The 14,816-nt window shown below is 37.3% G+C and overlaps 1 protein-coding gene across 3 annotated transcripts in view; it reads right to left on the bottom strand.

Annotated features, from left to right (window-relative positions):
• mcph1 (microcephalin 1) overlaps positions 1–14,816 on the bottom strand; it is a 126,460-nt gene that overhangs the window by 107,008 nt on the left and 4,636 nt on the right. For all 3 annotated transcript variants that reach the window (XM_059566799.1, XM_059566797.1, XM_059566798.1), the window contains 4 exons: positions 14,022–14,114; positions 10,031–10,979; positions 9,834–9,994; positions 9,304–9,404 (listed from right to left, as the gene is read on the bottom strand). In XM_059566799.1, the coding sequence (XP_059422782.1) occupies positions 9,304–9,404; positions 9,834–9,994; positions 10,031–10,979; positions 14,022–14,114 (1,304 nt within the window). The remainder of the gene's footprint in view (positions 1–9,303; positions 9,405–9,833; positions 9,995–10,030; positions 10,980–14,021; positions 14,115–14,816) is intronic.

Genomic DNA, 14,816 nt, shown 5'->3' with positions numbered 1-14,816 from the left:
CGAAAAAGATGAGTCTTTAGCTGTTTTTTGAAAATGAGTAAAGACTTGCGATTGGGAGGTCATTCCACCTGCTGGGCACAGTCCAGGAAAAGATCCGTGAAAGTGATTTTGAACCTCTTTGGATGGCACCACAAGGCACCATTTCACTTGCAGAACGCAAGCTTCTGGAGGGCGCATAAGTTTGAACTAGTGAGTTTAGGTATATTGGTGTCGCGGCAGTGGTCGTCTTTTTAGACAAGCATCAGTATCTTAAATTTGATCCAAGCGGCAACAGGTAGCCAGTGTAACCTGATGAGAAGAGGAGTAACGTTTTTTTTTTGGCTCATTAAAGACAACCCTCAACCCAAGAGCTTGGACAAGAAGTTGGGTGGCTTGCTCTGACAGGAAGGGTCTAATCTTCCTAATGTTGTATAAGGCAAATCTGCAGGACCGGGTCGTTGTAGCAATGTGGTCTGTGAAGCTGAAACTGATGATCCATCACAACTCCTAGATTTCTGGCTGTCCTCGAAGGAGTAATGGTTGACAAACCCATCTGTATAGAGAAGTTGTGATGAAGCAATGGGTTAGCTGGAACCACAAGCAGTTTTGTCTTAGTAAGGTTGAGCTGAAGGTGCTGGTCATTCATCCAGCTAGAAATGTCACTCAGACAGGCTGCAATACAGGCAGCTACCGTTGGTTCATCTGGTTGGAATTAGAAGTAGAGTTTAGTGTCATCAGCATAGCAGTTATAGGAAAAGCCATGCTTCTGAATGACATATCCTAAAGACATCATGTAAATGGAGAAGAGAAGTGGTCCAAGTACTGAGCCTTGAGGATCCCCAGTAGCAACAAGTTGTGACTTAGAAACCTCACCCCTCCAAGACACCCTGAAGGATCTATCTGAGAGGTAGGACTTAAACCACAGGAGTGCGGTTCCAGAGATGTCCATCTTTCTGAGGGTGGACAGGAGAATCTGGTGATTAACTGTGTCATAAGCAGCAAGATGAGTACTGAGGATTTTGGAAGCTGCTCTTGCCAGTTGCAGGGCTTCAGTAACCGAGAGCATGGATGCTTTTGAATCCAGACTGGTTGCTGTGCAGGAAGTTGTTCTGTACAAGAAACATAGAGAGTTGGTTGAACACAACTCGCTCAAGTGTCTTTGCAATATGTAAGAAGGGATACTGGTCTATAGTCTTCTAAAAGTGCTAGATCTAGAGATGGCTTCTTAAGCAGTGGGCTGATTATCCAAGCCTGATTAAATGCTGAGGGAAATGTACCAATCACAATACTATTCTATAACCCTTCCCCTTCCCTTACCCTGCCGCCTACCCCTTCCCCTTGTCCCTTGAAACTCTGTTTCAAGGGGTAGGGGAGAAAATATTACCCTAAGGATTGGGACACCACTAGTATGCAGTCACACATCATCATTCCTCGTCCAGCTCTTACAATACACACATATACTGATGTGCATAGCCTTTAATTATCGTTCTGTATTAACGAGCTGCTTACTGACACACACATCAGAATTTTTTTTAAATTAAATCTTTTTTTAAATACAGTTTAAATACTGAATCGCTACATTATATTTTCCAGCGATGAGAGGATACAATCGATGCTTTTAAGTAAACTCACTCTAAAAAGATAAATGCACAGATGCGAATACACGCAACTTTCATTTCTCTTTCTTTCTCTCACTCTCTTTCTCTCTCGAATAGGCAATATTTGAGGTTTTTTTTTGTTTTGTTTTTTTTGTGCGATTTCTAATTATTGGGGGGATTAGCCCCCATCAATGTCTACGGCAGTTATCGCCCTGATCAGACATATGCTGTGGCACTATCATGCAGTCTGTAATGATATGACGTTAGCAAATATTAGCAATTTTTTTCTAACATTTCTTTGAGTAACATGACCGTTAATATGGACTCACAATTGAATTTAACATAAAACAAAAGATTAGTTTTCATTAAAATCTTTATGCCAAAAAAGCTTACATTTATGTGTCTTTTTGTTCGCTGTAGCAGCCATGTTGCCAAGATAATTCATACCCCTTCGTTTGAAGTGTTGTTCTGAAAAATCTTCGTTTGAAGGGCTATCTGTCCCTTCCCCTTACCCCTACCCCTCCAACCAAAAGAGAATTGAGACACCCCTACCCCTACCTCTTCACGTGAACGCGCGAAACGGAGAGGGTAGGGGAAAGGGGAAGGGCTAAGGGGTAGAATTGGGATTGGATCTAAGTGAAGGTATGACTGAAGAAAAAACGGCTTGAAGGAGGTGAGTGGGGATAGGATCAAGTGGACAAGTAGCAGGATGACTGGAAAGGATAGGTTTGGAAAAGTCCGTGGAGAGAAGGAGAGAGGGAGTAAGTATTAGATGTTATGAAGTTATCATCAGTCTGTGGTGTGGAGAATTGGTCACTGATGGTTCTTGTCTTATTTGTGAAGAAAACTGCAAAGTCATCGGCTGTAAGAGTCGATGAAGGAGGAGGTGGACAAAGAAGAGAAGAGTGTGCGAGAGTCAAAACAGTTGTTAATTTTGTTGTGGTAGTATGATGTTTTAGCAGTGAAGACATTTGCACAGAAGGAAGAGAGGAAAGAATGATAAGAGTTTCTTGATTTATGTCATTTCCTCTCTGCAGCCCTGAGTTTAGAGCGATGTTCACAGAGAACATCGGACAGCCAGGGTGCAGATGGTGGTGGTGCCTACTGGTCTGGATGACAGTGGGCAAAAGTGTCAGTGTCAGTAGCACTGTTTGTGTCTAGTGCTGAAAACTGAGTGTAAGAAGTGGGGATGAAACCTTAGAGAAAGAGAGAGTGAGCATAGGTTCCGTCGAAAGGTGACTTGCGGTATAGTGTGTGATGTTAGAAGTTATGGGCAAGTGGTCTGAGGTGTGCAGTGAAGTAACTAAAGTTACTTTAAATGGAGCAACAGCGTGTGTAGATGTGGTCCAGTTGGTTGCCTGATTTGTGAGTCGCTGTATTAGACACTCGCTTGAGATCAAATGAGGCGAGCAGAGTGTTGAAGTCAGAAGCCTGGGGTTTATCTAGGTGGATGTTGATGTCACCAAGCAGTACCAGAGGCGTACCATCCTCAGGAAAGTTTGATAGTATCACATCCAACTCCTCCAAGAAGTTTCCCAGTTGACCTGGTGGACAATAAACGACTACAAAGTGGATTTTAACAGGAAAGGGTATAGTAATTGCATATGATTTAAAATAACTGTTACCTGTAAGAGATGGTTGAAGACCAAATTTCCATTCTTTTGAGATAAGGAGACCAGTACCTCCACCCATCCCGGTTGTGCGAGGGGTGTGGGAGCAAGTGAAATCATTGGAGAGGGCTGCGGGAGTGGCAGTGTATTCAGGTTTGATCCAAGTCTCCGTTACATCAGGCTAAATAGTTCAACCACGTATAGAGTATGTAACAGCGCAGACTCTCTATTTTTATAAAAGCTCCCGAACAAAAATCATTATTATATTTTGATAATAGGCTATGCTACGTGAAGCTAAACTCTTGAGACAAGATGACAGATAAAATATGATACACAGTTGTGATAGAGAATAAGAAGCTGACGTCTGATTTCTCCAAGTGGTTGCATTTACCATGTTTACCATGGTTACGTTAATGTTTAGTGTGCATAGTCTTTTAAAGCACTTATAAATATTTCTGCCTTGTTTAGTGATTATAATCCACACCGGATCAAGTTATTTCAAACACTCGCTGCTGACTAAGAGTGAGTTTTGAGCTCAACTTATTTTAAAAAGTCTTCAATACTGGTGTTAAAGCTGTTATCTTTCTATAATTTTCTGCAGCGCTGAGCTCTCCAGACACAGAGAAAGTCTGCCTTTGTTCATAACCCCTCCTCTAGCCCCAGCTGGCCCGCTTTGGCCCAAGGTTTTCGACGGGCCAAAAAACCCTGGTCATTGGCCCCAAGGAACCCCGACGAGGCACGATCATTGACACACTGTTTTCCTAATGAATGTTGTTCAGTTGCTTTGACGCAATGTATTTTGTTTAAAGCGCTATATAAATAAAGGTGACTTGACTCGCACTAGCACGCCCAGTTTAAGCTCGACGGTGGAAACGCGGCTATTGACTACTCTAAAATATTTCCAAGTTTAATTTCTACAATATTATCCCTTGAGAAGATACTAATATGGTTGCTGAAATGTGAGGGGTGTACTAACTTTTGTGAGATATATATATATATATATATATATATATATATATATATATATATATATATATATATATATATATATATATATATATGTGTGTGTGTGTGTGTGTGTGTGTGTGTGTGTGTATATGTGTATGTATATTTTATTCATTTTATTTTTTTCACAAACACAGTGGTGGCCAAATTTATTAGAGCATTTGACACATTTTTGAGGTTTCAATTTTTTTATTGCCCATTACAACAGCCATAAAATGAAATAAATATTTAAAAATGAAATAAATATCTAAGTCATTATAATGTTTTATAAACCATAGAATAGGGCAATCATAAGGAGATGTAGTCAATTTTCCTTACAAAAAAACAAGCTAGGCCTATTTCACTGTCAATGACACAATCATATTCCTTCAAAGAAGAAGCCAAATTATTTGTGTAATCATTGTCAGGTGTGACAGTGGTTAAATTGATGGTGATGCAAGAGTCTTGGGACACAGCTGTTTGATTCTTTTGAATATACAAAGGCCTTTCATGTTCAGTAAGTCATTGGTAACATCAGGGTTTGTCAATGAAGCCAGATGCCGATTGGTATAAATTCAAAGCCTCTAGAAGCACACGTTGATAAGGTGAAAGAGGAGCTAACTAGTTACCGCCGCAGAGACAAGTATGTAAGATGCAGTCCAAGCACTGTAAAATACTTTAGACCACATGGATGCCACCAATTCACACCAGAACCGAAAGGGGAGAGGAAGAAAAATTAAACCTTTGACAAATTAAGCATTTCAAAATTCTCAGTGTTAAGCACCGAAGAAAGACATCATGAGAACTATGTGATGAGAACTGGGATGATGAGGATTTGTTGACAGAATAGCAGCAAAGAAACCATTACTGAAAGAGACAGTGTAACACCTGACATTTGCAAAGAACACAAGACATGGACAAAGGAAAACTGGTATAAAGTGTTGTGGACTGATGAGTCCAAGTTTAAACAGTTTGGAAACAAGCAAAGAGTGTACATTCGTGGCCAAAAGTTGTGAGAATTACATAAATATTGGAAATTGGAAAAATTGCTGCTTAAGTTTTTATTATAGCAACTTGCATATACTCCAGAATGTTATGAAGAGTGATCAGATGAATTGCATAGTCCTTCTTTGCCATAAAAATTTACGTAATCCCAAAAAAACCTTTCCACTGCATTTCATTGCTGTCATTAAAGGACCTGCTGAGATCATTTCAGTAATCGTCTTGTTAACTCAGGTGAGAATGTTGACGAGCACAAGGCTGGAGATCATTATGTCAGGCTGATTGGGTTAGAATGGCAGACTTGACATGTTAAAAGGACGGTGATGCTTGAAATCATTGTTCTTCCATTGTTAACCATGGTGACCTGCAAAGAAACGCGTGCAGCCATCATTGCGTTGCATAAAAATGGCTTCACAGGCAAGGATATTGTGGCTACTAAGATTGCACCTAAATTAACAATTTATAGGATCATCAACAACTTCAAGGAAAGAGGTTCAATTCTTGTAAAGAAGGCTTCAGGGCGTCCAAGAAAGTCCAGCAAGCGCCAGGATCGTCTCCTAAAGAGGATTCAGCTGCGGGATCGGAGTGCCACCAGTGCAGAGCTTGCTCAGGATTTGCAGCAGGAAGGTGTGAGCGCATCTGCACGCACAGTGAGGCGAAGACTTTTGGAAGATGGCCTGGTGTCAAGAAGGGCAGCAAAGAAGCCACTTCTCTCCAAAAAAAACATTAGGGACAGATTGATCTTCTGCAGAAAGTATAGTGAATGGACTGCTGAGGATTGGGGCAAAGTCATATTCTCTGATGAAGCCCCTTTCCGATTGTTTGGGGCATCTGGAAAAAGGCTTGTCCGGAGAAGAAAAGGTGAGCGCTACCATCAGTCCTGTGTCATGCCAACAGTAAAGCATCCTGAAACCATTCATGTGTGGGGTTGCTTCTCATCCAAGGGAGTGGGCTCACTCACAATTCTGCCCAAAAACACAGCTATGAATAAAGAATGATACCAAAACACCCTCCAACAGCAACTTCTTCCAACAATCCAACAACAGTTTGGTGAAGAACAATGCATTTTCCAGCACGATGGAGAATGTGATAACTAAGGCAAAAGTGATAACTAAGTGGCTCGGAGACCAGAATGTTGAAATTTTGGATCCATGGCCTGGAAACTCTCCAGATCTTAATCCCATTGAGAACTTGTGGTCAATCCTCAAGAGGCGGGTGGACAAACATTCTGACAAACTCCAAGAAGTGATTATGAAAGAATGGGTTGCTATCAGTCAGGATTTGGCCCAGAAGTTGATTGAGACCATGCCCATCGAATTGCAGAGGTCCTGAAAAAGAAGGGCTAACACTGCAAATACTGACTCTTTGCATAAATGTCATGTAATTGTCGATAAAAGCCTTTGAAACGTATGAAGTGCTTGTAATTATATTTCAGTACATCACAGAAACAACTGAAACAAAGATCTAAAAGCAGTTTAGCAGCAAACTTTTTGAAAACTAATATTTATGTAATTCTCAAAACTTTTGGCCATGACTGTATGATGGAGGGAGGGGGAGAGATATAAAAATTAGTGTCTCCTGCAAACAGTTAAACATGGAGGGGGTAGTATAATGGTGTGATTTCAGCCTCTGGAACAGGCGATTTAGTGAAAACTGATGGCATCATTGATAAAGTTTACCACAACATTCTGGTTGTGAAAAGAAACCTGCTACTCGATTGAACTGCTAAGCGCTTAGAGAGCCTACTCGCCGTGTCAGCAGGAGTACGAAGGTGTGCGCAGCACGCATCAAAAATTACACAAATATTTAGGAAATAATGGATGGTTTTCAAACTAAAGTAACATAAAAGGCCGCTTCTTAAACCAGAGAACATGTTGTTATTCTTGTTGTGGAAGAAAAAACATGCAAGACAGCAAGTTTAGTTTTACTTTTTATTTTGTTTCCACCTACAGCATGGTGTATTATGCCATGCCTCATCATATTCGTTTTTGTTAATAAACTTTATCTAAGCTAGTTTGTCATTGTATCTTACTTTTTATTTTTGTTGTGCTTTTTAATTAAGAATAGCAATGAATCCATCTTTTGTTTTAGTCTTAAAAAGTGAAAGGTGCGTAGATGTAAGCAAAATAGAAAATTATCTTTTCTTGTGAAATGTGGCAAGTTTGTGAATTCGCATGAAGCTCAGCGTATAAAATAGCAAGAGGAACTCCCATTCACAAAATTCAAATCACAAGTAATACTACTGATGAGAGGTTGAATGTTTATCACTATAAACTATGATAAAGTTTTATCAGCATGCATTGATTAATCCCATGTTGTAGCTAATTACAATAATATTATTATATTGTGACCAAACCATGTGCCTGTGCAACCAACAGAGAATGTCCAGTTTTCAGTTTCCGTCCAGTGGGAAGAATGAGCCTCGAGCCATGTATTGGGTCTAAATTTATTTTCCAAGAGGACAAATGACCTTACATTCTTAACCATTCTTCTAACTATTGCCAGATCTACCTGCGAATGAAGGAATCTGCTGGAACATTGAAAATGATGGACTGGCCCCCTCAAAGTCCGCACCTCAACACCATCGAGCAAATTTGAGGTGAGTTTGGAACAGTTTTTTTTATTTATACATTTCAAATAATTTCTACTTTAATAATTATGTACAATAAATATACATTTCATTTCAGCTCTAAGATATCGCCATGGCATTGGCCATAAAAAAAATATATCAGAACACTTAGCTTCAACTACTTATCAAAACAAACTACAAATTCAAACATCAGATCACCTTTCATTATAACACTAATAAAATTATACAATAAGTTTGTGTTACTTTAATTTTACAACTATTGTTGTCATTAATCATTTTAATTAGTTTCTATATTTTGTCTCAAAGCTCAAGCCCAATTTATTCCCAATTGAAATGCTCACTGTCTGCACCCATATCAAATGTGAGGAAATTTATATAATTATATTTTATTCCAAGAAACAAAAACATTTTTATGGTTGTACTTTTAGTTAACTACAATAACCCTGACCTGTGTGAGTTTCACTCAGAGCAAAAGTCCCAGAGGAGAAGCCAATCTCGCTCATGCCAAAATTATACCCAATTTCTGCATCCAGATAACCTGTGAGGTCATCCACTCCGTTTCTTTCAATATAACTGTTGTAAATTGGTTTACTCTAATCTTGTCAAAGTAAGGGAATACTGATGACAAACAGCTATCTATGAATTATTTACCACTATAGAATAGCCCAGGTGTGATAAATTCAGTTACACAGTATATGTGGAAGTAAAACCAAATAGAGATGGCCTGAAAGCCATCTCTCTGTGTTCCAGTTGGGAGTTTTGTTCAAGCTGAGGGAAAGCAAAAAGAGAACTCACCAGGTGCAAGTCACAGTGGTGAAGAAAACACACAGGAAGCCAGGAAAGCAACAAAGAGAGTAGCATATAACATCTGCATCTGAAATAATTACTATGCTCTATTACCAGGCCATACTATGCTGCTCCACAGAAGCATCAAGCTAAAAGCTTGGTTGAAAACATAAAACACAGCTCTTAAAGGCTTGTTAAAATGTAAAAGAGGCAAACAAAACAAAACAAAAGCAAAACCTACATATGGAAAACAGCCCTTTCCTACTATAATAGTGGAAAAAAGTTTATTGTCCTATACAATCAAACTGCAAAACAGTATTTCAGCACAAATTGACCTGCTCTTTGGCTAATCAAATTAGACAGATGTCAACAAGCACAGGTTGCATTACACACATATGCCATCAAAAGCACTGAACAAATCTACACAAGGTAAAAGAAAACAGACAAATTACATACGAGTTTACTATCTTGTTAATCTGGATAAACAGTCTGTGCTAATGCGTCTTAAAGTCATCTCAATATCTGCATTTTGTTTACATTTAGACAATAAATTTGGGTTGGAGCATATTCTAGAGCAATAATGTCTTTGTTAAAACAAAAATGCCAGTACTACTTGTGTGATATGGTTATCACTTTTTTCCTCAAATGTATATTAAAACATATATTAGCTCACACAAAGGTCTTTTTTTTTCTCAACGGAAATGTTTAATATCATCTAAAAGGCATTAAAATACTTAAACTGTAGTTACTTTACCTTCATGAACTTGTCCTTTTTTGTATGGCTTGGTTTGTTACTCATCTCAGGACTTCTCTCAATGCTCCCATCAGTTATGCTTTTATTTTCTTTCCCTACAACTGATATAATGCAAACAAAGAAAGAAAGTTGAACTGAGAGGAGAGCAGCACACAGCAGGTGCACAGTGACACAGCTGAGCAGCAGATAAAAGTGTTTCTTAAAACGTTTATTCAACCACGCAACATTTTAAAAGCAAACATTATTGTGAAGTGTTTCTCCACTAACACGAAGGATATTCCTTGCTTCAAGTATAAAAATGTAAAGAATGTAATCTCATCACAGTGTAGCAGTGACCAAGATGTCCTTGCATAGCCACAATTTGACTGACAACAGACAATTTGAAACAGCTTCTAGGGTTCAAATTTTCAGACTTTCTACATATGTACTGCCAAGGCCTTGTGAATTTATAAACTCACCTGTGTTTAAAGATAAGCAAGATCCAATTTAATACTAATTAAAAATAAATAAATAAACAAACATTTACATACTTTCTAAACCCATCTGTCTCTTTTCAATGGCATGTTTGGGGTCAGGGGCAGTTTCAGGACAGTTCTGTACTTGTAGATTCATGTTAACCGCCAAGGATGACACTGGAGAAGTAGCCGTCGAGGTCTTCTTTTCAGAAGCAGGACGGAGCTCAATTGAGCTTTTACACTTTTTCCCTTCAGAAAGAACAGCAGAGCTTAACCTAGTTTGTGTCCTCTGTTTCTTTGCCAATGAATCAAGCTTTATTTCTTCAAACCTGGGCAACCCGCATGTCCCCACAGACAAACATTCTGGCCTTGATTCATGCGTCTCAGGAGCAGGACCTGATGAACCAACCAACAAGTCTTTAATGTTCATATTTTCATGTTTTCGCTTTTTACCAAATGATCTCTTGCCCTTCCTCTTGATTGAGTCCTTCAGGTCAAAACTGGGCATGTGGAATCTTTCGGGGGTCGATCCAAATAAATTGACCTTTTGTTTAAGGGCATTGTTGGCTGGTGAGAAGTAGTCTTCAAACACTTCACCATCCACATCCAAAACATCTCTATCAGGAACATCACCAACCGAGTAAGCAGAACACAAAACAGAAGTTTGACGTTGATATTTACGAACAGGCTTGGGGGTTACCGATATATCACTTTCAATTTCTGTAAAACAACTGTTTGATGAGGTCTGCTTCTTGGAATATAAACCTTTGCGGTTGGTCTGCAGATCACTGGATTGCTGTATACTTTTGATGTTTTTGTGATTGGTTTTTGTCAGGCTTTCAGGCAAAGAACTTTCAGGTCTTTCAGGGCTGCCAGATAACTCTGTAGATATTCCATTGTTTTCAGTTTGTGGTTTGAGGTGTGAGCTTTGTTTTCTTTTCTTTGTTTCTTTGCAACTCTTTAAAGTGGACTTTTTCTTTCCTCCAATGTGGTTCAAAAAAGACCTTCTTGACCTGGAAGATATTGGTGAGACTTTACTATGCATTTCAACACCGGCCAGATTACACACAACCATGGCTGTGTCTGATTCAGGAGGTGTTTGTTTTTTTGCTTTACTTGTCATTTTCATTTTTAAATTATGACAGTTCTGTTTTTCTTGCTTATCTCTTTTCTTGGAGGAATGATAGTGAGAGGTTGAGAAGCAGTCCAAAGGTTCTTCCTCTGTAAAAGTAAAAGTTCAACATATTTAGTTTTATATAATGCAATAATGGTTACTAAAGCTACTAGGGATGCACCGAAATGAATATTCTTGGTCAAAGCTAGGACTGGAAGATATGGACAAAATTATTATCACGATACATTTCTTAATTTCGCTCAATAGAATATAATTCTGATATTGATATGAAAATGTTTTAAAAAGACTTGTAAAAACTGGCAAGAACGCCCACAACAGATGTCTGTGCATACAAACCTATGAAAAATTAATTTGCTAAGTCTATGACATCTCATTTAAAACCATATAATATTTTAGAGGGGAAAAAACAGCACAAATAAGTTAATGTTCAGCTTTTCATATGAAAAATGAATTTGAAGTCACTGTCAAATAATTCATAATCACCTAATTAATATTAATATCTTTAACTTCAAACTATAGGCTAATATACACTACCAGTCAAAACTTTTTGAACAGTAAGATTTTTTAATGATAAAAAAAAAAAAAGCTTTTGCTCACCAAGCCTGCATTTATTTGATCCAAAATACAGCAAGAACAGTAACATTTTGAAATATTTTTACTATATAAAATAACGGTTTTATATTTGGAAATATTTTAATTTATTTAATTTAATTTATTATAATTTAATGTAATTTATTCCTTTCATTTCAAAGCTATATTTTTATCATCATTACTCCAGTCACACGATCCTTCATATATTCTGATTTGCTGCTCAAAAATAATATAGACTTTTTTCAGGTTTCTTTGATGAATAGAAAAAAAACTGAAGAACAGCATCTATCTAAAATAGAAATTGTCATCACTTTTTAATTAAAGCACCCCTGCTATATAAAAATATCTATAATTTATTTCTACAAAAAAAAACTTTTGAATGGAAAAAGTGTATGTTACAAAAGCTTTTTATTTCAGATAAATGCAGATAAATAATTGAACTCTGCAAATCTGCATATTAGAATGATTTCTTGATGATGTGACACTTAAGACTGGAGTAAAGATGCTGAAAATTCAGCTTTGCTTTAATTTAAAATGTAGTTTATTCCTGAGATCAGTTTTAAAAATAAAAATATTTCCAAATTAAACTTTTGCTGTACTTAAATCAAATAATTGCAGGCTTGGTGAGGAAAACAATTCTTTGAAAGAAAAACATAAAAAAAAAACGGTAAAGAATTTTTTTTTTAAACATTACATTATTATCTTACTGTTCAAAAACATGTGACTGGTAGTGATTACTGGTAAGCTGATTATTCCTATAGATTGAAACAAATGTGCTTTAGCAGTATAAAGAGTATGAAAATCGCTCTGAGGCTATGTCGACATGAAGCCAAAGCTTTCCCTATCCAATCTTTTATCTCCTCATCTCAAGAGATATCTGCATCAACACGAAACCACAACAACGACACAAAACGATGTAGTACACATGCCAGACCAGTATGTGGTGCTAGAATTCTGCCACAAAGATACACTAAAAACAGAAGACTTGGACTATGCTCATAAACCTTGCACATGGTATACAAATGAACATTGAACAATCACTCATATATAGATCAGTGGGAACAATACATTTATTAACCTGTGTTAATGTTAGTTAATAAAAAGACAATCGTTCAGTGTTTGTTCATGTTTTTGTTGCTGTTACATGATGCAGTTTCTAACTAAGGGTGAGACGTGGGTTGATGATGACATCGTTTCAGAAAATAAACGGATTCGCTGTCCACACGAAAACGCAAAGGTGGCGTTTTCAGATTTATCCACACTGGGACCCGGTTTTACAGCGATTTCTCCAGTAACAGCTGTAATCAAAGCAGCTCCGCTTATTAACGCTTCTTTATTAGATCAAATGAAAATGCCATTGAAACTTTTCTGAAGACAGTCAGCTCCCTTCAGATACATTCATATAAAACACCCGCGACATGTTTTGATTTTGAAACATACAGTGCTCATGTTTAGTCAACGAAGTCAAACGCCACAAATAAATCAATGTATGGGAAATACTGGTAATGTATATCGAAATATTGTAAATGTGTTTATTATTAAAAAATTATATCAGGATACATATTGATACTGAATTATTGTCCAGCCCTAGTCGAAGCCGAAAAAAATGAAACACTGGGCTGAAGGCCGAATAGTTTTTTTCCTCGGCATGTATTTTGTCAAATTATATCACCAGTGCATTAATTAAATTCCAAAATTTACTTTCTTGCTTTTCAAAAAAATACATATAAATAAATAAACTGAACACTTTGAGTGGCAAATCAGCATATAATAATGATTTCTGAAGAATCATGTGACAATGATGATGCTGAAAAATTTAATGTACAATATGTACACATACAAAACAGTTATTTAAAATTGTAGTTATATTTGACAATATTACTGTTTTAACATTTTTTATTTTACAGAACAACAGTAAAATTGCAGTTTTTATATTGGCGGAACTCAGAGATTCGTTTTGTTGACCACACATTAGAGATATAGTTATAAAAGATTCTCACTATGAATTTGGGAAGATGTTTGTTGCACATATCACTTTGTTACACCCATACCTTAATAATAAAAAATGTTACTGAGTGACTGACGATTAACACTTTCACCATATACTTTCCTCACACTTATCAGATTAGCAGATATCGCTGCAAGCTCCCACAGCACTGTCAGAAAACATAACATTATGCAGTTTACTAATTGTTTAAGGCCATTTTGCAAAGTAATGCGATGCAGTACTAAACAGTCTATTGCTGTCAGTGCTTGTAATGATTTTTCCATCTTTCTCTGACAATATTAAATGCTTCCACATAGACACTCCTGACATGTCTGCTATACGCCTCTCACACTACGCTGGTTGCCATCTGATTGTGTCACTGTTCGGTAGAATTTATTCAGTCTTTTTGCTTGTTTGGCGGAACATCGAAAGAGTTTTTTTTTTTTTTTTTTACTATTTTTGGCTGAATAACTTTGGTTGACAAACATTCGGTGCATCCCTAAAAGCTACATTTATTCTAATACAAAAAAAAAAAGTCTTTTCCCCAAACCTAGTTGTTGTAGGAAAGATAGAGTTGGTGATGCCCCAAGAGGTTGTCTCAAAGGTGAATTACATCCTGAAGCACTATCCGCCATCTGTGAGACTAAGGGACAAGACAAAATTAAAAAAAAAACATGAAAGAATTTTATTTCTACAGTGTGTAGAGCAGGGTTCCTTAAATCTTACCCTGGAGGGCCAGTGCACTGCAGAATTTAGCTCCAACCCTGATCAAACTCACCTACCTGTGATTTTCTTACGATCCTGAAGACATTGATGAATGCTCAGGTGGGTTTGATTAGAATCAGAGCTAAACTCTGCAGGAAAGTGGATCTCGTGGGCAAGATTTGAGGATCCCTCCTGTAGAGAGTACAAGAATTAATTTATTTTTCTCAATACATTTACTAAAGGGGTCATGAACTGCCCGTTTTTATTTTGTACTGTTTTCTGATGTATTTATAATGTTAACAAGATTTTTTAAATAAAAAAAAAACATCATAATTTAGAAGTATTAGGCTGTTTTCTGTCCTGTTTTTGACCCTCCTCGTCTGAACGCTCTGTTTAAATAGGTGTGGCAAGATTGTAGATTCGGAAGTAAATGCCCACTGGTATGATTGGCTAAGATTTGTGTATGTTTGACAGTGTATGCCCTTCACAGATGGACACTGCTGTGATTTAAGATAATACCGCATAAACACTCATTTCAAATGATCTGTTTAACAGACAAAGCAATAACACTTGTGTGTTGTGACATTACGGTCATATCCAATATAGTCGACACGCATTGTCTTTTAGTTTCAATCTTTCA

The sequence above is a fragment of the Carassius carassius genome, chromosome 14 (assembly GCF_963082965.1).
Source record: "Carassius carassius chromosome 14, fCarCar2.1, whole genome shotgun sequence".
In the NCBI taxonomy this organism is placed as follows: domain Eukaryota; kingdom Metazoa; phylum Chordata; class Actinopteri; order Cypriniformes; family Cyprinidae; genus Carassius; species Carassius carassius.
The sequence above is the reverse complement of the archived record's forward strand: the minus strand, read 5'-3'. Positions and strand labels throughout refer to the sequence as shown.